Raw genomic sequence first — 24,952 nt, forward strand, 5'->3', positions numbered from 1 at the left:
TCAGAAGATGGGTTTGACGGTGTGGTACGTCGGTGCGGTGTTTTGATTGGTTGGTTTTCATGGTGGTGTCTCGCACTTCTCATCTGTGAACAATCGCGTAGGAAATGATAAGAAAATGCACTATTTGCTGCTTTATTGGTCCTTTGGGCTTTATTGTTTCACACGCATCAACGTGTAAACTAACAGCAGGTAGGCCAAAGTTATTAATTAAATTACCTATCAATAGCAACGTTACGTTAGCAACTGCTGCTTTTAAGAAAGTTTTCCGAAAAAGCATACAGTTGCCTCTTAACTGGTCGTTTGTAAATAAGCCACACTGAATGCACTGCACTCTCAACGTCACCGCCCACTGAACTCACTACACTACATTTCCGAACGCACCCAGAAATGTACACTGATGATTAGATTGTGCTGTCAATCGATGAAACTATATGGAATCTATGAAAAGGTTTTGGGGGTCCCTGCTTAATCTCTCTCGCAACTAAGGGGTCCTTGGCCAGAAAACGTTGAAGACCCCTGGCCTAAAAGAAAAACTTTTTTGTATGAAAATGAATCGTAAAATGCCATGATCGGGACAGAACTATACTTTAGACGTGTTTGAAGAATAAAACAAACTGACGTTGAGCACAGTTCCTCTGGGCATTGTTTGATTATGCTACAAAATATTGATATTGGCATCTTTTTTGTTTGGCATAATATGATGTTTATCTATGAAAACACTGTGTGTGAGACGCACGCACGCAATATTTGCAACCCCCTCCCTCCATAAACACCTGGGGCAGTTAGTACAGACAGTATATATTCCAGTAGCTCGGGCAGATTGACTTCACAGTTCAAATTATAGACATTACTGACGCGGTTCTTCTCAGCTCTGAGGACTTCCTCCAAACTACTGAAGGTGAGCTCAATACTGACTAGATACTATACTCAATGTGGGCAACGTTGGTGGGCAAAACACTACGATTTTAATGATAAGAAATAATTATGTAAAACAATATCATAGTAGCCTATTTTGTTTTGTGAATTTACAATAGAGTACCTGAGACGAAAAACAGTCTAAGTCCATATTTTAACTTTTTTTTTTATTTACCAGACTGTAAACCCCAAACTAGAAGTTTTTAATCTGTTAAATTCTTAATGCTCTCCCCCCTCATTTTGTTGAATTGTATATATTTTTTTACTTAACTCATATATATTAGGAATTAAAAGACATAATACTTATGGAAAGAGGAAAAACAGTATAAGTCCGTACAAGCAATATTCAGCAGACAAAGGGAGCAGATAACATTAAAACAGACCATTGAACAAAATGAGGGGGGAGTGCATTAACAATTTAACAGATTACAAATGACTATATATATATATATATATATATATATATATACTATATATATATGTTACAGTATGTTTGGGTAACTCAGGACGTTCATTGTAAGAGCGCTTGTTTCGTTCACCACACACTAATCACCACCAGATGGCGACGACAGCCCATAGACAGCCATTCACTAGTGCAGGCGCTGACGTCACTCGTTTGCGACTCCCTTTCTTTATTTACTAGCCTAGCTGGGCGGTGTTTAGCCATTAGCTTAGCCATTAGCTTAGCCATTAGCTTACTATGAGCGTTTATCTTGGGCTTGCCCAGGCCTTACGGCCTGGGCATAAATATAACGATTGCATTCACCACGGCTTCGTAACTCGCGCGGCGCTCCGCCGGCCGCGCGGCCCTGGCCCGCTCTTCGCGGCCACTCGCGCCTGCAGCGCTCGGGGGCGAAGAGCAGGACCAAGGTCCGCTGGCCTTCGCGCCGCTTGCAATGTCGTGGACAATCGATGGGCTCCGCCTGGAGGACGTTGTTGTGGGCGACCGCTTGTTCCGCCCCGTGCGGCACCGCGAGTGCTCCGTTTCTCGGCCGTCCTGTTTCTCTAACATCCGGTGACATATATATATATATATATGGACTTATTCATCTCAGGTACTCAATTGATGGATAACAGCATGCTTTAAAAATGTACATGGCCCATCCATCTGAGTGCTTAACATGGCAGCCTATAGACTAGAATCTTAAGTGGCCAGATGGGTGTGTTTTTGAGATTTTCAAATGGGCCCTGTGCCAGAAAAGCAAAATTTGAGAACCACTGTATTATGAGAATTACATTCAAATGTTCTTCTGTCACGGTACTTGGCAGATCCAACGACCAGCTATATTTATTATTATTATTGTAAATCGCTCTGGATTAAGAGCATCTGCTAAATGCTTAAAATGTAAATTGGAACATTGTCCTGTCTGTTGAATGAATAAAACTAACACCACCCTGGCCCAGGGCATCATGTGTCATATTATTTTGCAAAAGCAAACAAAGTCTTTGGAACACAAATATTTTAATTAATAATAAAAACTTTATTATAGCAATTATTTTATTGTCTTTGTCATCATGATCTGCCATTAAACACCCTTGGGCTTGGGTTGGGTTGTTAAAAGGCTGAGAATAAACTGCGTGACTGCGTTTAAATTAACCAGTACAGGGGCTAATACAAATTGGGGTACCACCCAAGGTGACCGTAAAAGTTTTGGATTTTCTTTTTCGTACATGTCTCTAGTTTATATTTTGGTAATGATAACTCACCAATCTGGTAGCTTAATGGCACTTATCACCCGCTAGAGTTGGTGTCCCATTAACTTTACATTACAGGAAAAAAAAAGGTAAAAATTAATCTGCTTTAAGTAGCATATGCGGGGTCAAACTAGGGGTTTTTCATGATTCTGAATCCATTGCAAGCATCTGTTTTGCACAAAAAACATTCCTTTTGTTGTTCGAAAATCCAGTGCGCGGCGCACCGGTGTGCTCAGTGCACGCACCGACCGACCCTACTCAGAAGATGGGTTTGACGGTGTGGTACGTCGGTGCGGTGTTTTGATTGGTTGGTTTTCATGGTGGTGTCTCGCACTTCTCATCTGTGAACAATCGCGTAGGAAATGATAAGAAAATGCACTATTTGCTGCTTTATTGGTCCTTTGGGCTTTATTGTTACACATGCATCAACGTGTAAACTAACAGCAGGTAGGCCAAAGTTATTAATTAAATTACCTATCAATAGCAACGTTACGTTAGCAACTGCTGCTTTTAAGAAAGTTTTCCGAAAAAGCATACAGTTGCCTCTTAACTGGTCGTTTGTAAATAAGCTACACTGAATGCACTGCACTCTCAACGTCACCGCCCACTGAACTCACTACACTACATTTCCGAACGCACCCAGAAATGTACATACACTGATGATTAGATTGTGCTGTCAATCGATGAAACTATATGGAATCTATGAAAAGGTTTTGGGGGTCCCTGCTTAATCTCTCTCGCAACTAAGGGGGCCTAAAAGAAAAACTTTTTTGTATGAAAATGAATCGTAAAATGCCATGATCGGGACAGAACTATACTTTAGACGTGTTTGAAGAATAAAACAAACTGACGTTGAGCACAGTTCCTCTGGGCATTGTTTGATTATGCTGCAAAATATTGATATTGGCATCTTTTTTGTTTGGCATAATATGATGTTTATCTATGAAAACACTGTGTGTGAGACGCACGCACGCACACACGCACGCACGCATGCAATATTTGCAACCCCCTCCCTCCATAAACACCTGGGGCAGTTAGTACAGACAGTATATATTCCAGTAGCTCGGGCAGATTGACTTCACAGTTCAAATTATAGACATTACTGACGCGGTTCTTCTCAGCTCTGAGGACTTCCTCCAAACTACTGAAGGTGAGCTCAATACTGACTAGATACTATACTCAATGTGGGCAACGTTTGTGGGCAAAACACTACGATTTTAATGATAAGAAATAATTATGTAAAACAATATCATAGTAGCCTATTTTGTTTTGTGAATTTACAATAGAGTACCTGAGACGAAAAACAGTCTAGGTCCATATTTTAACATTTTTTTTGATTTACCAGACTGTAAACCCCAAACTAGAAGTTTTTAATCTGTTAAATTCTTAATGCTCTCCCCCCTCATTTTCTTGAATTGTATATATTTTTTTACTTAACTCATATATATTAGGAATTAAAAGACATAATACTTATGGAAAGAGGAAAAACAGTATAAGTCCGTACAAGCAATATTCAGCAGACAAAGGGAGCAGATAACACTAGAAAATATTGTTCCTTTGAAACAATTGTGGGCTCACTTCAAGCCAGAAAACAATGGCTATAAAAGTACAAAATGTCAAGATCGCAGGCAGTGCTCTCTTTGACGTTACTGACGTCAAAGATTGGTCCATTTTGTTCCAAAAAGGTGATGTGCAAAAGTTGACCCGCTATAACATGTGGCGCTATAACATATGTAAGAAGGGTGGCATCTGTTCCTTGACCTATTAGGAATGTGCTTGCAAGATTTCACGCACATTGCAGGCTGTGTTCATGATTTGAGGTGTTTTTGGCTTTGGCCACTTTAACGCTGCTTGCAGATATATTTATTATTATTATTATTTTTTTGTGTGTGTGCACTTCATAGGCATATTAGATAAAGGTCCTTAGATTGTGTGTAGAATGTTTCATGCAAATTGCTAAAAAAATCTTAAGCGTTTCACAAACTGCTCAAAATGATATAGCGCCCCCCTTTGGCCAATTGGAGTAAGATTGTTTTTAGTGATATTTGGACTAACACTCTACATCTTTGCCAAATGCCATGAACATGTTACTTTGCGTGTATGATTTAGAGGCAGAAGAATAATTTGCATAAAACTGCAATATTCATTGAATTATTAAAAAAGCATGTTTCGATTTTTTTTTTTTATCCGATCTGACAGATCTTTAGGTATTGGCCCAAAGTTCATGTAAAAAAAGTTTTGTGGACGTGACGCGAAAATTCCAGAATAAAAGCGGGTTTAAGCGGTTTACGAACTGCTCAAAATGGCGGAAAATCTAAGGGCGGAGCTTACTTAACAAAGACACAGATGTCTTCCGCTTGAGTCAAAGCACGCGTGTAAGCAAGTTGCATGTCTTCAAACGAAACGAGTCATGACTTATACTCGTTTGAAGTTTGAGTTTTCAAACGCGTTGTATAGTGCCCCCCTTTGGCCGATTGGAATAAAATTGGTTTCAGTGATACTTTGACTAACCCTCTACATCTTTGCCAAATGCCATGAACGTGTAACTTTGCATGTATGATTTAGAGGCAGAAGAATAATTTGCATAAAACCGCAATATGCATTGAATTATTAAAAAAATATATTTCACTTTAAAAGAAATCCGACCAGACAGTTTGACTGTATTGGTCCAAAGTTCATGTGAAAAAAGTTTTGTGCACGTATCACAAAAATCCCAGGAGGAGATAGATTTTTACTGTTTTTCATATAATTCAAAATGTTGGGGGATCTAAAGGTCAAAGGTCAAAAGTCAGAGCATAAAAGTTGTTCGGCATGAGGAGACGCATACGTGTATACAGGTTTCATGGCTGTACCTCAAACAGAGCATGAGCTCTACCTGTTCAAAGTTTGCACTTTCGAAGGCTTCCTACAGCGCCACCATTTGGCCGATTGCTGTATAAAATAATAGCACACGTCGCCACTGTAGGCTGAACACATTGATGTTTTTATTTTCATTTTCTCACTAAGTATGTAGGAGTAGAAAGGAACCGAAGTTCCCGTCTACTGTTGACTGATTGCCTGATAGATAAACTAGAAAAATATTGTTCCTTCGAAACAATTGTGGGCTCGCTTCAAGCCAGAAAACAATGGCTATAAAAGTACAAAATGTCAAGATCGCAGGCAGTGCTCTCTTTGACGTCACTGACGTCAACGATTGGTCCATTTTGTTCCAAAAATGTGTTGTGCAAAAGTTGACCCGCTGGTGGCGCTATAACAGGCCAATGTAAGAAGGGTGGTATCTGTTCCTTGACCTATTGGGAATGTGCTTGCAAGATTTCACGCACATTGCAGGCTGTGTTCATGATTTGAGGTGTTTTTGGCTTTGGCCACTTTATCGCTGCTTGCAGCTATATTCATTATTATAATTTTTTTGTGTGTGTGCACTTCATAGGCATATTAGATAAAGGTCCTTAGATTGTGTGTAGAATGTTTCATGCAAATTGCAAAAAAAAAATCCTAACGGGTTTAAGCGTTTCACAAACTGCTCAAAATGATATAGCGCCCCCCTTTGGCCAATTGGGGTAAGATTGGTTTTAGTGATATTTGGACTAACACTCTACATCTTTGCCAAATGCCATGAACATGTTACTTTGCATGTATGATTTAGAGGCAGAAGAATAATTTGCATAAAACTGCAATATTCATTGAATTTATTTAAAAAAGCATGTTTGAATTTTAAAGAAATCTGATCTGACAGATCTTTAGATATCGGTCCAAAGTTCACGTAAAAAAAGTTTTGTGCACGTGGAGCGAAAATTCCAGAATAAAAGCGGGTTTACGCGTTTTACAAACTGCTCAATATGGCGGAAAATCGAAGGGCGGAGCTTACTTAACAACGACACAGATGTCTTCCGCTCGAGTCAAAGCACGCGTGTAACAAGTTGCATGTCTTCAAACAAAACGAGTCATGACTTATGCCCGTTTGAAGTTTGAATTTTCAAACGCTTCGTATAGCGCCCCCCTTTGGCCGATTGGAATAAAATTGGTTTCAGTGATACTTTGACTAACCCTCCACATCTTTGCCAAATGCCATGAACGTGTAACTTTGCATGTATGATTTAGAGGCCGAAGAATAATCTGCATAAAACCCAATATTGATTGAATTATTAAAAAATTATATTTCACTTTAAAAAAAAATCTGGTTGATCAATCTGACCGTATTGGTCCAAAGTTCATGTGAAAAAAGTTTTGTGCACTTGATGCGAAAATCCCAGGAGGAGATAGATTTTTACTGTTTTTCATATAATTCCGAATTGTGGGAGACCTAAAGGTCAGAGGTCAAAAGTTAGAGGGTAAAAGTTGTTCGGCATGAGGAGACGCATAAGTGTATACAGGTTTCATGGCTGTACCTAAAACACAGCATGAGCTATACCTGTTCAAAGTTCACACTTTCGAAGGCTTCCTACAGCGCCACCATTTGGCCGATTGCTATAATAAATAATAGCACACTTCGCCACTGTAAGCTGAACACATTGATGTTTTTATTTTCATTTTCTCACTAAGTATGTAGGAGTAGAAAGGAACCGAAGATCCCGTCTACTGATAGATAAATAAACAAATAAATAATGACAATATCTAAAGTGTGCTCGCCTTATAGGCGAGCCCACAACTAGAAAAATATTGTTCCTTCGAAACAATTGTGGGCTCGCTTCAAGCCAGAAAACAATGGCTATAAAAGCACAAAATGTCAAGTTCGCAGGCAGTGCTCTCTTTGACGTTACTGACGTCAAAGATTGGTCCATTTTGTTCCAAAAATGTGTTAGGCAAAAGTTGACCCGCTGGTGGCGCTATAACAGGCCAATGTGAGAAGGTTGGTATCTGTTCCTTGACCTATTGGGAATGTGCTTGCAAGATTTCACGCACATCCCAGGCTGTGTTCATGATTTGAGGTGTTTTTGGCTTTGGACACTTTATCGCTGCTTGCAGCTATATTTAGTGGCCGTGGCAAATGGCCACTCATTGATATTGGACTTCATCATTATTATTCTTCCGCCACTTTTTCTCTAGCGGCTAGACCGTGCAGTCGCTTTTTACGAAACTCGGCAGTATGGCAGAGGACTATGCCAAACGGCTAAAACGCGAAGCTCGCAACAATCGGCCAAAGGGTGGCGCTGTAGGAAGCCTTCAAAAGTGCAAACTTTGAACTGGTGTAGCTCATGCCCTGTTTCAGGTACAGCAATGAAACCTGTATACACTTATGCGTCTCCTCATGCCGAACAACTTTTACGCTCTGACTTTTGACCTCTGACCTTTACCTCTCCCACAATTTTGAATTATATGAAAAACAGTCAAAATCTATCTCCTCCTGGGATTTTCGCGTAACGTGCGCGAAACTTTTTTTACATGAACTTTGGACCAACACGGTCATCGCACAGAGGCCGGATTTTCTATAAAGCGAAACATTATTTTTTAATAATTCACTCAATGTTGCAGTTATATGCAAATTATTCTTCTGCCTCTAAATCATACATGCGAAGTGACACGTTCATGGCATTTGGCAAATATGTAGAGGGTTAGTCCAAATATCACTGAAAGCAATCTTACTCCAATTGGCCAAAGGCTATACGAAGCGTTTGAAAACTCAAACTTTAAAGGGGCATAAGTCATGCCTCGTTTCGTTTAAAGACATGCAACTTGGTTACACGCGTGCCTTGACTCAAGCGGAAGCCATCCATGTCTTTGTTAAGTACGCTCCGTCCTTAGATTTTCTGCCATTTTGAGCAGTTTGTAAAACACTTAAACCCGCTTTTATTCCGGAACTTTCGCGTCACGTGCACGGAACTTTTTTTACATGAACTTTGGACCAATATCTAAAGATCTGTTAGATCGGATTTTTTTTAAATTGAAACATGCTTTTTTAATAATTCATCAATATTGCGGTTTTATGCAAATTATTCTTCTGCTTCTAAAACAAACATTTAAAGTAATATTTTCTCACTGTGCAGAGCTGTGCATAGCTCACCTGGTAAGGCCTTTGTCTATCATTCCAGAAGTCCCCTGTTCAAGCCTTACCTCATGCATTTAAAATGCATTTCACAAAATGTTGCAGTGAAAACCCTGGTATTGCAAACATGGCAACCCAACCAAATATGGCAACCCTATTAAGCAAGAGAGTATAAATAACGGTTGAGGTGAGGCCACTTCCTCCTCACTCAGTTTGTTTGGAAGCCGCATGCTGCTGGATGATTGCATTCTGCGCCCATCTACTCAGCGGTAAGTTGACAGTGCAATGGTTTATTGTCAATGGCTTGGTTGGTTAGTTTTGCTAAAGTGTGTTGAAATGTGTCTGCTAGTTGTTTGGTGATTTAGCAAAAAGGCTAACTTTAACATGGGATTTAACATGGAATGGCTCTGCATTTGTACAAGCTCAAACCGCTTGATTATTTCATTAGACAAAATGGAGAACAGTACAAGTATAGTCAATACAATAGTAATTGTAACCCAGGGTTCAGATTGTATATTCATTTTATTTTTCAAATGGAATGTTTTCTTCATTTCCACATGCAATGTTTTGGTCCCGGTCCCCAAGTCACAATCCGTCACACAGCTGCTCAGCAATTGGCAATCATCACCACACCCAGTATAAAACCAGTTGCTCAGTGAGGTGCACATCACTGGAGCTGTTGTAGGTCTGTACTGTTCATTATTTCAACAACTATTCCTATTTCTAACAGTTTTAATTCATTCATTATACTTACCCATACAATAATTTGTTTTTTAGATATACCTCACCTACCTGATCCACCTGATCCACTCGATACACTTGCTGTGTGTGATAGAGGAACAATGTGACTTGGTAAGTTGACCATGTGCTTTGAAATGTTATGTTGTTTTTGGTTTTTGGGATCTAAATGTAAAACAATTTCTTTTGGAATGTAATGCTTGTATGTAAGCTACTAAGTTGACTTTTGAATTGATGTGTTTTAAGTTTAATGACAAGCCTGTAGTTGGGTGGATTAGTAGAATATTTTGTTTCAAGCCTGTAGTGCAGCAGATTATTTGAATTTGTTATTTTTGTATTCATTTGGCCTTTCCTTTGATCCAGGCCAGGTTTTATTGCCTAAGAACTGAAACTTAAAGATGGCCAGCCTGCAGAATGACTGACCCAATCCTGTTCGATTCCTGCATGATCTCAGTGCAGTCCTGATCTATGGTTATGGGTAGGAAAAAGCAGCAGTGACACTCATACACCACATTCCCCCCAGTTCTGTCTCTCTGGTTTCATTTAATGTTTTTCATCAATTTAATTCCTCCAACCCACACCTACTTCTGCAATAACTGGTCCATTAGCAATGTATACTTTTCATTTACAAAGCATATGCACATAATGTACAAGTAAACACCCTGCCTAAATGGAACATCCCAAATAAGACCTAATATTTTTTTTTACATTGGACACCCAACTGTATTTAATTCATGGGCTTGAATTTTGATTATTCACTTCTGAAGTATTCATGTTTTGAAGTAATGACGTTTTTGTTTCAGAGCTGGCTGGAGAAGGCAACGCCCACCCCTGGGCCAAGTGATGGGCCAATGTACCTGTTCAATCAGCCTAATCTAAGCACACCTGCAGAGAGCAGGGCTGGGCAGAAGTGCCTTCTCTGCTCCACTTTCCACTGACTCCTCCATGCTGACAGGGGCTGACGGTAAGAGAATTATACACTCCACAAGTCCTTTTAAATGCCATATAGTTAAATGAAATCCTAATGTTGCGTATCTGTCATTTCAGGCAATATAGGAGAACATGCACAGTGATGGAACAAGCATGCTTAAGGACTGAAAGTACGAATCAATTTGACTAGACTGTTGGACTGTTTGACTTTGACCTGAGTTACTTGGCTTTATTGTTTAAAATAAAATTAAAATTGTTTAAATAAATGTGCCAGTGTGGCTACAATGTTCAATTGTTTTGAGTGTCGTTTTGGTCTCAGCCCCCACAATATATATTAAGTATATTACATGGAACCTTTTTTGTTTCTAAACATGACTGCCTATGCTGAATGAAAGAATACGATCACATAAAAATGTCAAATACTCAGGTTACATTTACTCAGATTACTTTTAGTAGCCTCCAAAATATGGAAAATCGATAAAATACTGTGGCAATGGCTATTGAATCATGGTTTAATCGAAGGCACTCGGCCTACATGGGACCTTTTTCTTTAACAAACATGACAGACACCAAATGTGTGGCTGTCTAGCGGTTAGAGCATATGCCTTTTATGCAGAAGGTTGGTGGATCAAATCCTGTCTGGGGTTGATGGCATAAAACAGTTTGGGTCCTTATGGAGCCTTTCCAAAAATGCCCCTCCTTGATGCATATTTTTATATCCGCCATTACTAAACTATGTGATGTCTACACCTACTGTATGTTGTGATGCCCAAGGATTACAATGATATCATGTACGAGCTCAGTGGTCTAGTGGTTTGAATGTCTGCCCTGAGACTGGGAGATCGGGGTTCAAACCCCAGTCGGATTGTACCAAAGACTCTAAAAAATGGGACCCAGTGCCTCCCTGCTTGGCACTCAGCATCAAGGGTTGGATTGGGGTTAAGTCCCTGCGACATGCTAAAGTCACGTCAAGGGGGTGTACTTGTACATCAAGCTGCCTCACGCTACAGAATGAGCCTCATGGCTCTGCCAAGTCATATGGGCCTCATGGCTCGGCAAGGCTTATTATGTACAGCACCATAAACTGTCCAGGTGAATAGTATCACAGTATTTTATTGCGACCGTCAGGTCGCACTTACTATCAAAACCTCCACAAACTGTAAGTCAGTCCCTCCGTCAGTCTGTCTGTCACACCTCACACGTCACACTATTGCCCTGCTCATATCTCCGCAACCGTTGCCCCGATCCATGCCAAATTTTGCACACACGCTCCTTGCCTGCCAAACTACAACCTCCAAGGACCCCCGGAGCTCCAGCGACCCCCAGGTCCCTGGGTGACCCCCAGATGTAAAAAATGACCAAATGTGCAAAAATTACCAAATGACCACCCCAACGGGGCTGCTCACGGGGAATTCCTGGGGACCACCGACTCCTGGTGCTCCAGAACGGATGCAAAAGTGGTGGCGCCCCCAGTGGAGGACCCCCTCCACTGCAGCTCACATAAAATGCCGTAACTCGGGCTAGGAGCGTCCGGGAGAGCCGGGGCCAGTACCTATTCGTCCGCCAAGGCAACGCGGAGACCCCAACCCTCATTTCTCACATGGCCCTCTTCTAGCGCCACCATGAGGCCGATTCTTGCAAAACACATTTTTGGACACTGCTCCTACACATTTTGCCCTAAAATCACACAAATCGGTACACACTATGTCTCCACTCATGTCATCAACATGGATTTGTGTATACATGTGACCTGACGGTCGCTTATCTCCCGATTAGGGAGTCTTACTGGTGTCTGTTATAGGCCTACAGTCTTTTGCATACATGTTGTGTAGAGGCCATTTTGTGCTTTTACCTATAACCACTGATTAGTGTAAAACTTTGTATGCACACTTCCCAGAAGCCAAGGAACAACCTGTGCCCTGCATTTTTCACATCTGCCATTTATAGCGCCACCAGAAGGCAGACTTGCAGTATTAAAACACATTCTTCGATATTACTCCTTCAAATTTTATCCGAAAATCACACAAATCAGTACACAGTATCTCTACAGTGATGTGATCATGACGGATTTGTCCGATATCATATTCTATCTAATTGGCTAAAATTGAATTCCAAGGTTTGCAGGATTGCTCCTTTTTGAACAAATTGTCTCAAACGCAGCCTGCTATGTGTGTGAGATTTTGCACACACATTCCCACTAGGCCAAGGAACAGATGCCACCCTTCTCACATTGGCCTGTTATAGAGTCACCAGTAGGCCAAAAAAAACACCTGACCTGTTCGGAAGAACACTGCTTCTAGTTTCTCTTTGATGTCTTCTTTGCTTTCCCTTGATGCTTTTGCCTTGGCCACTTTATCGCTGCTTGCAGCTATATTTAGTGGCCAAGGCCACGAAGTGGCAATGCCTTGGCCACTCATTGTTATTGGACTTCATCTCTTTCTTCCGCCACTTTTTCTCTAGCGGCTAGACCGTGCAGTCGCTTTTTACGAAACTCGGCAGTATGGCAGAGGACTATGCCAAACGGCTAAAACGCGAAGCTCGCAACAATCGGCCAAAGGGTGGCGCTGTAGGAAGCCTTGGAAAGTGCAAACTTTGAACTGGTGTAGCTCATGCCCTGTTTCAGGTACAGCAATGAAACCTGTATACACTTATGCGTCTCCTCATGCCGAACAACTTTTACGCTCTGACTTTTGACCTCTGACCTTTACCTCTCCCACAATTTTGAATTATATGAAAAACAGTAAAAATGTATCTCCTCCTGGGATTTTCGCGTAACGTGCGCGAAACTTTTTTTATATGAACTTTGGACCAATACGGTCTGAAAACTTAGCCGGATTTTCTTTAAAGCGAAACATTATTTTGTAATAATTAACCGTATAATGCAGTTTCATGCAAATTATTCTTCTGCCTCTAAATCATACATGCAAAGTGACACGTTCATGGCAGTATGGCAGAGGACTATGCCAAACGGCTAAAACGCGAAGCTCGCAACAATCGGCCAAAGGGTGGCGCTGTAGGAAGCCTTCGAAAGTGCAAACTTTGAACTGGTGTAGCTCATGCCCTGTTTCAGGTACAGCAATGAAACCTGTATACACGTATGCGTCTCCTCATGCCGAACAACTTTTACGCTCTGACTTTTGACCTCTGACCTTTACCTCTCCCACAATTTTGAATTATATGAAAAACAGTAAAAATGTATCTCCTCCTGGGATTTTCGCGTAACGTGCGCGAAACTTTTTTTACATGAACTTTGGACCAATACGGTCTGAGAACTTAGGCGGATTTTCTTTAAAGCGAAACATTATTTTTTAATAATTCACTCAATGTTGCAGTTATATGCAAATTATTCTTCTGCCTCTAAATCATACATGCAAAGTGACACGTTCATGGCATTTGGCAAATATGTAGAGGGTTATTCCAAATATCACTGAAAGCAATCTTACTCCAATTGGCCAAAGGGGGGCGCTATACGAAGCGTTTGAAAACTCAAACTTTAAAGGGGCATAAGTCATGCCTCGTTTCGTTTGAAGACATGCAACTTGCTTACACGCGTGCCTTGACTCAAGCGGAAGACATCTGTGTCTTTGTTAAGTAAGCTCCGCCCTTAGATTTTCCGCAATTTTGAGCAGTTTGTAAAACACTTAAACCCGCTTTTATTCCGGAACTTTCGCGTCACGTGCACAGAACTTTTTTTACATGAACTTTGGACCAATATCTAAAGATCTGTCAGATCGTTTTTTTTTTTTTTAATTGAAACATGCTTTATTAATAATTCAATCAACATTGCAAGTTTTATGCAAATTATTCTTCTGCCTCTAAAACATACATGCAAAGTAAAATGTTCATGATGAACTACCGTAGAGGGTAAGTCCAAATATCACTGAAACCAAAAAGAATCATATTTGAACTGGGGACCCCCCACCCTGACGTGAGTAGGGTTTTCCCATGATCTGGGCCTTAGGCTAGATGCAGAATAGAGCTGGGACGTTCGCGAACGAATCGAATCTTTTGAACGGCTCTTTGAAGTGAACGTTGGGATCCGGTTCGCGCAGTAGAGAGCCGTTCATTTGGGGGGAGACCCCCTCCCCCCAATTCAACATCTCCTTGCTACTCCACTGAGTACTGACTGAGTACAGTGAGTGAGTGAGAGAGAGAGAGAGAACAAGTGGAGGAGCGAGTTCATTGTTGCCTGCTTGTTTTTTTTTTGGTGTTTTATGAATAACAAAAGTCAAGGTAGCTTAATTTACACACACATTTTATGAAAAGGGTAAATACTAAATTGTGATCTCAACTGTCAGCAGAGGAATGTGGTGCCACCTTGTGGATTCATTTTTAAACAAATTCTTCTTAAACATATATAAATATACAAGGAGCCAAATGAGCCAGTCTTTTGAACGGCTCTTTTCAGTGAGCCAGATCGATGGTACTGTCTCACTTCAAAGAGCCATAAATCCCACCTCTAATGCAGAATGGTTAGGCACAGGTGTGTGTGTGTGTGTGTGTGTGTGTGTGTGTGTGTGTGTGTGTGTGTGTGTGTGTGTGTGTGTGTGTGTGTGTGTGTGTGTGTGTGTGTGTGTGTGTGTGTGTGTGTGTGTGTGTGTGTGTGTGTCTGTGTGTGTGCGGGTGTGCGTGCGTGCGTGCATGTGAACTGAATCTAACTGATGGCTTAGTTTGGTTTTCAGAAAAACTACATTTCCCAGAATGCAGCAGCTAAGATGGCTGCTTGTTGCAATCAGTTTGATTTGTCAGCACCTGGCCGCAACACAGCTTCTCCGAGTCAGGCAATCCAAATGTTTTTGCTCTTAACCACCGAGCTCTGCTTCACTGTGTAGCTGGCTCTCGAAGGGACTCTTCCATCGAGCAGTAAGCAAAACTCCACTATGTTCTCCTCTGTCGCACATTTGCTCTGTATTTTGCCACATTGCTAATGGTGGTTCTATCTGTTCCCATTGTAGGCAAATTAGGAGCTGCATCTGAGTCTTGGAAGAGAAATGGCATGTGTTAATGGAAGCAACGGCATACTGTGAAACATATGTTTCGAATGTAACCCCTGTTTGTTAAGTTCTGGAAAGAAGCATATTTTGAGTTAAAAGCCCCGGTTTTGGGAAGAACTTTATTTCATGTTTTAGGGGAACGCCCCATTGAATAAAACAACGCTTATTGCGTTTTCACCTTGAGAACTGTTTCCGTGTGCTGGTTTGGGTTCAGACTTCACAATACTTAATGTTTAAAAACTTTATTTGAAGACGTTTACTACTTGAATTATTTAAAAACATTGTGATTTAAAAGACATGCCTGAAAATGGCTAGGTTGTTAACCCTCTGTTTTGAAGGTTTACAACCTGATGACCAACTCTTCAACAAAGACAAGTAGACAACTAATGAAAAAGTTGGAAAATAAAGATATTGAGTTAAAACCTTGAGGAGTTCTTTGGAACTATTTTATGTCTGTTGCATATAGTCTTTTGCATAGATGTTGTGTAGAGGTCAATTTGTGCTTTTACCAATAACTATGCCGATTAGTGTAAAATCGGCAGAGTCTCTGTCATTTATAGCGCCACCAGAAGGCCGAAAACGCATTCTTCAATATTACTCCTTCAGATTTTATCCGATAATCACACAAATGGGCACACAGTATCTCTACAGTGATGTAATCATGACGGATTTGTCCAATATCATATTCTATCTAATTGGATAACATTGAATTCCAAGGTTTGCAGGATTGCTCCTTTTTGAACAAAATGTCTCAAACGCAGCCTGCTATTTGTGTGAGATTCTGCACGCACATTCCCACTAGGCCAAGGAACAGATGCCACCCTTCTCACATTGGCCTGTTATAGCGCCACCAGTGGGTCAATTTTTGCAAAACCCATTTTTGGAACAAAATGCCTCAAATCCCGCATGCAGCGTCCGATTGCCGTGAAAGGCCAAAGAACATGTGGTACCCTTTTGACTTTTGCCTATTATAGTCACCACTAGGCCAAAAAAAAAAAACACCTGACCTGCCGGAGACCTGTTCGGAAGAACACTGCTTCCAGTTTTTCTTTGATGTCTTCTTTGCTTTCCCTTGATGCTTTTTTGCTTTCCTACTTTTTCTACCTTGGCCACTTTATCGCTGCTTGCAGCTATATTTATTATTATTATTCTTCCGCCACTTTTTCTCTAGCGGCTAGACCGTGCAGTCGCTTTTTACGAAACTCGGCAGTATGGCAGAGGACTATGCCAAACGGCTAAAACGCGAAGCTCGCAACAATCGGCCAAAGGGTGGCGCTGTAGGAAGCCTTTGAAAAATGCCAACTTTGAACTGGTGTAGCTCATGCCCTGTTTCAGGTACAGCAATGAAACCTGTATACACTTATGCGTCTCCTCATGCCGAACAACTTTTACGCTCTGACTTTTGACCTCTGACCTTTACCTCTCCCACAATTTTGAATTATATGAAAAACAGTCAAAATCTATCTCCTCCTGGGATTTTCGCGTAACGTGCGCGAAACCTTTTTTACATGAACTTTGGACCAATACGGTCATCGCACAGCGGCCGGATTTCTTTTAAAGCGAAACATTATTTTTTAATAATTCACTCTATATTGCAGTTTTATGCAAATTATTCTTCTGCCTCTAAATCATACTTGCAAAGTGACACGTTCATGGCATTTGGCAAATATGTAGAGGGTTAGTCCAAATATCACTGAAAGCAATCTTACTCCAATTGGCCAAAGGGGGGCGCTATACGAAGCGTTTGAAAACTCAAACTTTAAAGGGGCATAAGTCATGCCTCGTTTCGTTTGAAGACATGCAACTTGGTTACACGCGTGCCTTGACTCAAGCGGAAGCCATCCGTGTCTTTGTTAAGTACGCTCCGTCCTTAGATTTTCTGCCATTTTGAGCAGTTTGTAAAACACTTAAACCCGCTTTTATTCCGGAACTTTCGCGTCACGTGCACAGAACTTTTTTTACATGAACTTTGGACCAATATCTAAAGATCTGTCAGATCGGATTTTTTAAAAATTTAAACATGCTTTTTTAATAATTCAATGAATATTGCAAGTTTTATGCAAATTATTCTTCTGCCTCTAAAACATACATGCAAAGTAAAATTTTCATGATGGACTACTGTAAAGGGTTAGTCCAAATATCACTGAAACCAATCTGACCCCAATTGGCCAAAGGGGGGCGCTAAATAATTTTGAAAGAAGGCGTCAAGTACATTACATGAAACTTTTTCTTTTCTTTTTTTTTTAAATGACAGGTCCATTATATGTGGCTGCCGTAGTGTAGTGGTCAGTGCCTGTGCCTAGTATACGGATGGTTGTCAGTTCAAACCCCACATCGGGTTGAGTTGATGTTAACATCCTGGATGCCCATGGCATGTGCAAATGTCAAACTCTTTAATGTTGACACGTCTGATCTAACTCCAGATCACGTTCATGTTTAAAATGAGCCCCACAACTACTGTAGATTTACATGAAACTTTTTCTTTTTTCTTTTCTTTTAAAAAAAAATGACAGGTCCATTATGTGTGACTGCCGTAGTGTAGTGGTCAGTGCCTGTGCCTGGTATACGGATGGTTGTCAGTTCAAATCCCACATCGGGTTGAGTTGATGTTAACATCCTGGATGCCCATGGCATGTGCATATGTCAAACTCTTCAATGTTGACACGTCTGATCTAACTCCAGATCACGTTCATGTTTAAAATGAGCCCTTCTCTACCGGCCGTTTTTTTTCTGTTTTGAGTAAAAGAAAATATGATCACTCGAAAATGTCAGAAATACTCAGATTACATTTACTCAGATTGATTTCACCCCAAGCCTCCAAAATATAAAAAATAAATCAATAAAATCAAGGCACTCAGCCTACATAGAACTTTTTTTTTTAAACAAACATGGTTAACAGATCCTGTGGCTGCCTAGTGTAGTGGTCAGGGCATATGCCTTTCATGGAGAAGGTCGTTGGATCGAATCCCGCTTGGGGTTTATATAAGCATAATACCATGACATTTGGTAGACTTTACAGTTTGGTTCCTTGAACAATGTCTGATATGGAGCCTTCCTATAAATGTCCCCCAACCCCCCTTGATGCGTATTTTAATATCCGCCATTACTAAATAATGTATTTTGCATCATAAATCCTGAAACAAGCATTATAATACAAACTGTCATGTCTACACCTATGTTGTGATTTTCAAGGATTGCAATGATATCATGTACCAGCTCCAGTGGCCTAGTGGTTTGAGTGTCTGCCCTGAGACTAGGAGATCCGGGTTCAAACCCGGGTCGCGTCATACCAAATATTCTAAAAAATGGGACCCAGTGCCTCCCTGCTTGAAACTCAGCATCAAGGGTTGGATTGGGGGTAACTCCCTGCGACATACTAGCGTCATGTCCAGGGGGTGTACTTGTACATCAAGCTGCCTTACGCTACAGAAACAGGAGCTAGGCTCCTGCCCTATGAGATTCATAGCCTGGCCGATTCATATGGTCTTCATAGCTCAGCAAGACTTACTATGTACATCATCAAACTGTCCAGGTGCATAGTATCACAGTTTTTTTATGTCTGTTGCATATAGGCCTATCATCAAACTGTCCAGGTGCATAGTATCACAGTTTTTTTTATGTCTGTTGCATATAGGCCTACAGTCTTTTGCATACATGTTGTGTAGAGGCCAATTTGTGCTTTTACCTATAACCACCGATTAGTGTAAAACTTTGTATGCACACTTCCCAGAGGCCAAGGAAAAACCTATGCCCTGCATTTTTCACATCTGCCATTTATAGCGCCACCAGAAGGCTGACTTACAGTATGTAAAACACATTCTTCGATATTACTCCTTCAGATTTTATCCGAAAATCACACAAATCAGTACACAGTATCTCTACAGTGATGTAATCATGACAGATTTGTCAGATATCATATTCTATCTAATTGGCTAACATTGAATTCCAAGGTTTGCAGGATTGCTCCTTTTTGAACAAAATGTCTCAAATCATGAACGTAGCCTGCTATGTGTGTGAGATTTTGCACACACATTCCCACTAGGCCAAGGAACAGATGCCACCCTTCTCACATTGGCCTGTTATAGCGCCACCAGCGGGTCAACTTTAGCAAAACACATTTTTGGAACAAAATGCCTCAAATCCTGCATGCAGCGTACGATTGCCGTGAAAGGCCCAAGAACGTGTGGCACCCTTTTCACTTTGGCCTATTATAGAGTCACCACTAGGCCAAAAAAAACCTACCTGACCTGCCGGAGTCCTGTTCGGAAGAACACTGCTTCTAGTTTTTCTTTGATGTCTTCTTTGCTTTCCCTTGATGCCTTTTTGCTTTCCTGCTTTTTATGCCTTGGCCACTTTATCGCTGCTTGCAGCTATATTTTGTTTTATCATTTATAAAATTGTAAAAAAAAAAAGAAAAAAAGAAAAAAAAAGATAGCCTATATTTCAAAAGGTTTTACATCTCTTGAAATATGTATTTTATTTTTTGTAGGAAAATATTTTTTGAATTTTTTACTCGAGTCGTGTCGTGACCCATAAAAATTGGTCCGTGACCCACATATGGGTCACGACCCACTGTTTGGGAAACAGTACAATAATGAATCAAAGCGCCATCTAGTGGTCACAAAACAGAATGGTCCTTACTTCGACTGATAGCTGGCTTGGCTTGTTGTTGCAGAGGACTGCAGTCATCATCATCATCATAGGATCCACACTGTTCGTATAGTTGTTCAAGTTCAACTCAACAGTCACTCGGGGCCTGGCGGAACGATTATTTTCACATTACACTGCGTTCGGGTAAGAAGTTAACATCATTTTGCTGTCGTTTGTTTGGTCGACTGTATTCGCAAATAGCAGCATAACATTAACATTAGCTGATTAGCCACTAGCCAGAAGCGTGCTAATGCAGCTAGCTTCCTGCTCCATGCTAAACTTGGTTCACTCATTTCGTTGAAAGTGAAGGTTAAAGTTTGGGTTAGAATTGTACTTTTCCTTACAAGCTCACTTGTCGCTGCAAGTGGTTATTTGTGCTAAATCAGCGTCGTTAACTTCGTCAGCTTAGCTACTCAACTCATCCAGTCTGGAGCATAGACAAACTGAAACAGTCGTGGGGACTAATTGGCTAACATCATTTGCTAAGCTAGCAGTGGTGGAAAAAGTAATCACATTTTAGTCCAGGTAAAAATATCAATACTGCAAATAATATAGAAATACTCTGTTACAAGTTTGAAGTAAAAGTCTGGAATTCAAAATCCACTTGAGTAAAATTACGAAAGGCAAGTTGGCACCAAAAGTTAGAGTTGTAAATAGATCTACAAGCTCACAACGCGTCGCTGTGAGCTTGTAGATCTGCTATTTTCAAACAGCCTAGGTATAAAATAGGGCTAAAGTGATGTATTTATGTTTTATAGTATTATACTGCAAATCTGCAAAGTAACTAGTAACTCAAGTTTTCAAATAATTGTAGTGAAGTAAAAGTACAATATCTGGATCCGAGATGTAGTGTAGAAGTAAGAAGTACTTAAAATATTAAATACTCGAGTAAAGTACAAATACCTCAAAAGTGTACTTTAAACCACTGTAAGCTAGTCAACAGAAAGTTGGAGTCAAGTGAACTGATGAAAAACATTTTGTTTCACAGCCAACCCAGCGCCCGCAGGATGGCTGACGACGAACCTTTGCCCAAAAAGGTGAGTGAATAAACTGTTGCCGGTAGCACCAACACTAGATTATCTTCTTTAAATAAATAGTTTACCTTCATTTTGTCTGTTTTCTACTTTTAGGCTTGATCAACCCCATGATGCCTGAGAATGGTAGTCCTACCTCAAAATGTTCTTCCCAATTCATTGTACTCTTATTTATTCCACTCTCACAGGTCCGTCTCAATGAATCTGATTTGAACAGTTTGAGCCGGGAGGAACTCTGGGAAAGGTACGACAAACTTACAGTTGGACACACCACAGGCACCCACTGGCCCAAATGAGCAGCAGTGTTTGAATGACGCTGCTGTTCTTTTTTTTTTTCAGGTGGAAGCAGGACGAAGCATACGTCGAAGTTCTGGAAAGAAAATATTCAGCGTTAAATTGTAAGCTTTCCCATCTTCACCACTATTATGAAACAGACCTAGTTTTTCTGGCTTGTCCCTCAGGCACTGATAATTTACTAGTGGTGATCATCACCATTTTCTGTCTAACAGCAAACGATGTTACGAACCTGAGGGAGTCGGAGGAGAAACTGAAGCAGCAGCAACAGGAGGCTGCGCGGCGAGAGAACATCCTCGTCATGAGGCTTGCCACGAAAGAGCAGGAAATGCAGGAATGCTCGGTGAGAATCACTGTGAATCTGTTCAACCATAACCATCAGCCTGGGCAGTGGGCAGACATGTTGGAAGTCTGCAGGGATGGGTAGCTGCACGGGCTGAATGTGACACTTGTCCTCTGCTCTTATCCAGACGCAGATTCAGTACCTCAAGCAAGCTCAACAACCCAGTCTGGCCCAGCTGAGATCGTCCATGCTGGACCCGTCCGTCAACCTGTTTTTCATCAAAATGAGGACTGAACTGAATGAGACTAAAGACAGATTGGAGCAGGCCCAAAATGAACTGAGTGCTTGGAAGTTTACGCCTGATAGGTAAACCAAACCACAATCCTCCCGCTGAGACATTGACCAGAGAACTCACATCCTGCAAGAATGCAAAGTGTGGGGAAGGCAGAAAATGCTATGTGTTCAAAACATGACTGACATTTAAAGAAAAAAGAGAGAGACAGAGTGAGAGACCAGGGAGATACGTTACCTGATCCAGTGGCGCCCCCACTCCTGCACTTGTCGTTCATGATAGACTTTCTCAAAGACTGTCAGGTGAACATTGATAACAGCTCAAAGGAGCATGAAGGAAGCAGGACTGTTCTGAAGAGATGGTCGCTTTCAACCTCCGAATGAAGCCGTTAGGAACAACATTATACTCTTTGTGGATGGATAATAGGATTGGTACATTTTATAATGTTTGAGGTTTAACACCTGAGCACAGCTACTTTGTAAGGGAGGCCTAATGACTTATAATAACATTGTTATATAGCTGTAATATATCCTTTGCTACAGGTACTTGGTTTTCAAGAATTAATTATTAGTCAGTAATGCTCAGGCAAAACCATACATTTCCACAATCCAACGTAGAGTATAGATGTTGAGAATTGATATGGAGGAGCTGCTCATGAGGCACCAGAAACTATAAATGTTAAAGACTGTTCTTGGTCTCTGGAGTGATGTTGGTCTTGCTACAAGTTGAGCTGACACAGGAGGCACCTTGAACATCAGTTTGTCATTAATATGAGCCATGTCCAGGTACGACAGTTTGATTTTATTAATCTGAATAATTTAAATTCATGTTATGAATTATCTTAAATTCATATGGTCACCACTGTTGTTACTCTTCTTTCACTCTGGTTTACTTTTGAAAACTGAACTGTATTTAAAATGCCCGATCAGTAACCCAGATGTGAAGTAGGCAGTTGGAGTGGTTTTCCTCCATTTTCAAATTGACAAAGTTTTTGTCAGTGATTTTTGAAACCTGTTTTAATGGGTTATTGTCAATTAAACTTTGAGTGTATAGTTTTATTTGAACAATCTGTACATGCACTGCCGTTACATCTTTATAAATTGTACTATGCCAGTTGATCATAAAAGTGGGTTCAGTAGCATTGGGTCTAATTGTTCTTCAGCAGAATTGTATTGTTGAAAAACATTGAGTGTTCTCTGACAATACATTTATAGATTGTTGATGAGACTAAATTATGGTAAATCAACAAAAATGGGATCTACATTCAGTGCTGAAAAAATTATAATGGAGGGAGAAAAAAAATCTTGATGGGACTAAAGCTAATAGGTTTACTGGCTTTAGGGGGGGGAAAAAAGAATTGTTTTATTGCTTTCTCACCAGACTTCTTGTTTAAGGTATGAACTCTCCGTTGCAGCCAGACAGGGAAGAAGCTGATGGCTAAGTGTCGGATGCTGATCCAGGAGAACCAGGAACTGGGTAGACAGCTTTCCCAGGGACGAATCGCCCAGCTGGAGGCTGAACTGGCCCTTCAGAAGAAATACGGCTGTGAGCTCAAGAACAGCCAGGATGGTGAGAAGATACTTTTTCTGATAATAGTTCCTGTTATGTACACTGCACTTATTGTGATGGTAAGAGCTGTGAGGGGAAAATAGTTAGATCATACCATTCTAATGTTCAGTTATGTGGGATTAGATGTCATTAACTGGGGACATTTAGCCTAGTTCCAGACCCTGAATCGCTAGCCACACCCCTTTACATTTTTGAATAATGAAGTGAAACGAAATGTCAGGCTAGGGGACATTACATCTAGAGATTTAGATGTTTTATTGTTCCATCACTCATATTTTCATTTCTATCTTTGTTTATGTTTGTCTGTTCCAATACAGAGCTTAATGACTTCATCATCCAGCTGGACGAGGAGGTGGAGGGCATGCAGAGCACCATCCTGGTACTTCAGGAGCAGCTGAAGGAGGCTCGGCAGCAGATGGCCCTGCAGGCCCAGTGCCCTGAAGGAAGCCATGTGACCCGGTCCCAGGGCCACCCAGACCCTGCCCACAACAAGGACTCCCAACAAGGGATCACCAACAGTCCAGGCAACGCAAGCCCCATTCATAGAATGGCAACAGAGCCCGCCAGGGAGGCGGGCAACAGTGACACCGAGCAGTGTTCAATACCATCCCCCTCCACTGACACAGATAGGAAACTGTCCAACTCTAACCACAGTGGTGCTGTGAGTCAGCTTAGCGAAGCCTATGAGACTGTTGACTCCCCCACTGGTAGCGAGACCTCCTTCACACAACATTCCCTTGGCGCAGACTCGAGCCAAGACTCACAGGAGGACCGGACACCCGCAGGGAAGGGTAGCAGGACTGCAGAGTCACACCATGTCCTGAACGGCTTGAATGCTACAATTTAGGTTCCTTTGAGATTATTATCAGAATAGAAAATCATGATTCACCCCCTCGGCCCCTCCCCCTTTAGGTTATATATGTGCATGCACTTCCCAGGAATGGATGAGATGGAGACTGTACTTTCAGCGATGTTGGACATGAACTTTTCCATGAAACTGTAAAGCGTTGTCTTAACATGTTAGGCTTTAAACTAGGAATGTCATTATTTAAAGTCATGTGGAACTTTGTCAAGTGCTGCTATTTTCTTTTACCAATATGATTGTGATTTTCTGTTTATTGTAAAGAAAACCTTTTTTGTTTTTTGAAGAGGGGTAAATCTACTTACAATAAATTTTTATGTCCATAACCTCTAGAATCTACTTTTTTTGCTTTAAAAATATTCATTGTTATATTATTTGGACTTTGTAAATCTATATAGGCTTTTGTTTGCTCAGCATCAGAGTTCATTTGTTACATAAATTAATATGGTCTGAAAATTGTTTTGATCAAATTTGGGAGTTACAAGGATTACCCATGAACAAAACATTTTCAGTCTCCTGTGACCCAGATATGATGGGTTTTCCATGTTAAGTCTATAATAGAAAAGGTCAGAATACAGATGCATTTTAGAAACTGCACAGAGCCAGCAATAGCACATGAACATGAGCTTTATCTTCAAAAGGGAAGCCCTCCATCTAGTGGTAGCATCTTTTTCATTTACCAGTGGAGGATTATGGGTAAAATGGGTGAAAAG

General features: G+C 40.9%; 1 protein-coding gene across 1 annotated transcript; it reads left to right on the forward strand.

Moving 5' to 3' along the window:
- Positions 1 to 19,947: 19,947 nt before the first annotated feature.
- On the forward strand, positions 19,948 to 24,348 carry LOC308305367 (pre-mRNA-splicing regulator WTAP-like). The gene is made up of 8 exons (XM_080750151.1): positions 19,948 to 20,049; positions 20,894 to 20,942; positions 21,128 to 21,183; positions 21,279 to 21,337; positions 21,449 to 21,576; positions 21,704 to 21,882; positions 23,223 to 23,377; positions 23,695 to 24,348. The coding sequence occupies exons 2-8, from the start codon at positions 20,913 to 20,915 to the stop codon at positions 24,222 to 24,224; spliced, it is 1,137 nt and encodes a 378-aa protein (XP_080606277.1). The 5' UTR covers positions 19,948 to 20,049; positions 20,894 to 20,912; the 3' UTR covers positions 24,225 to 24,348.
- The last annotated feature ends 604 nt before the right edge of the window (positions 24,349 to 24,952 follow it).

Source organism: Nannobrachium achirus (genome assembly GCF_963921795.1).
Source record: "Nannobrachium achirus genome assembly, chromosome: 20".
Taxonomy (NCBI): domain Eukaryota; kingdom Metazoa; phylum Chordata; class Actinopteri; order Myctophiformes; family Myctophidae; genus Nannobrachium; species Nannobrachium achirus.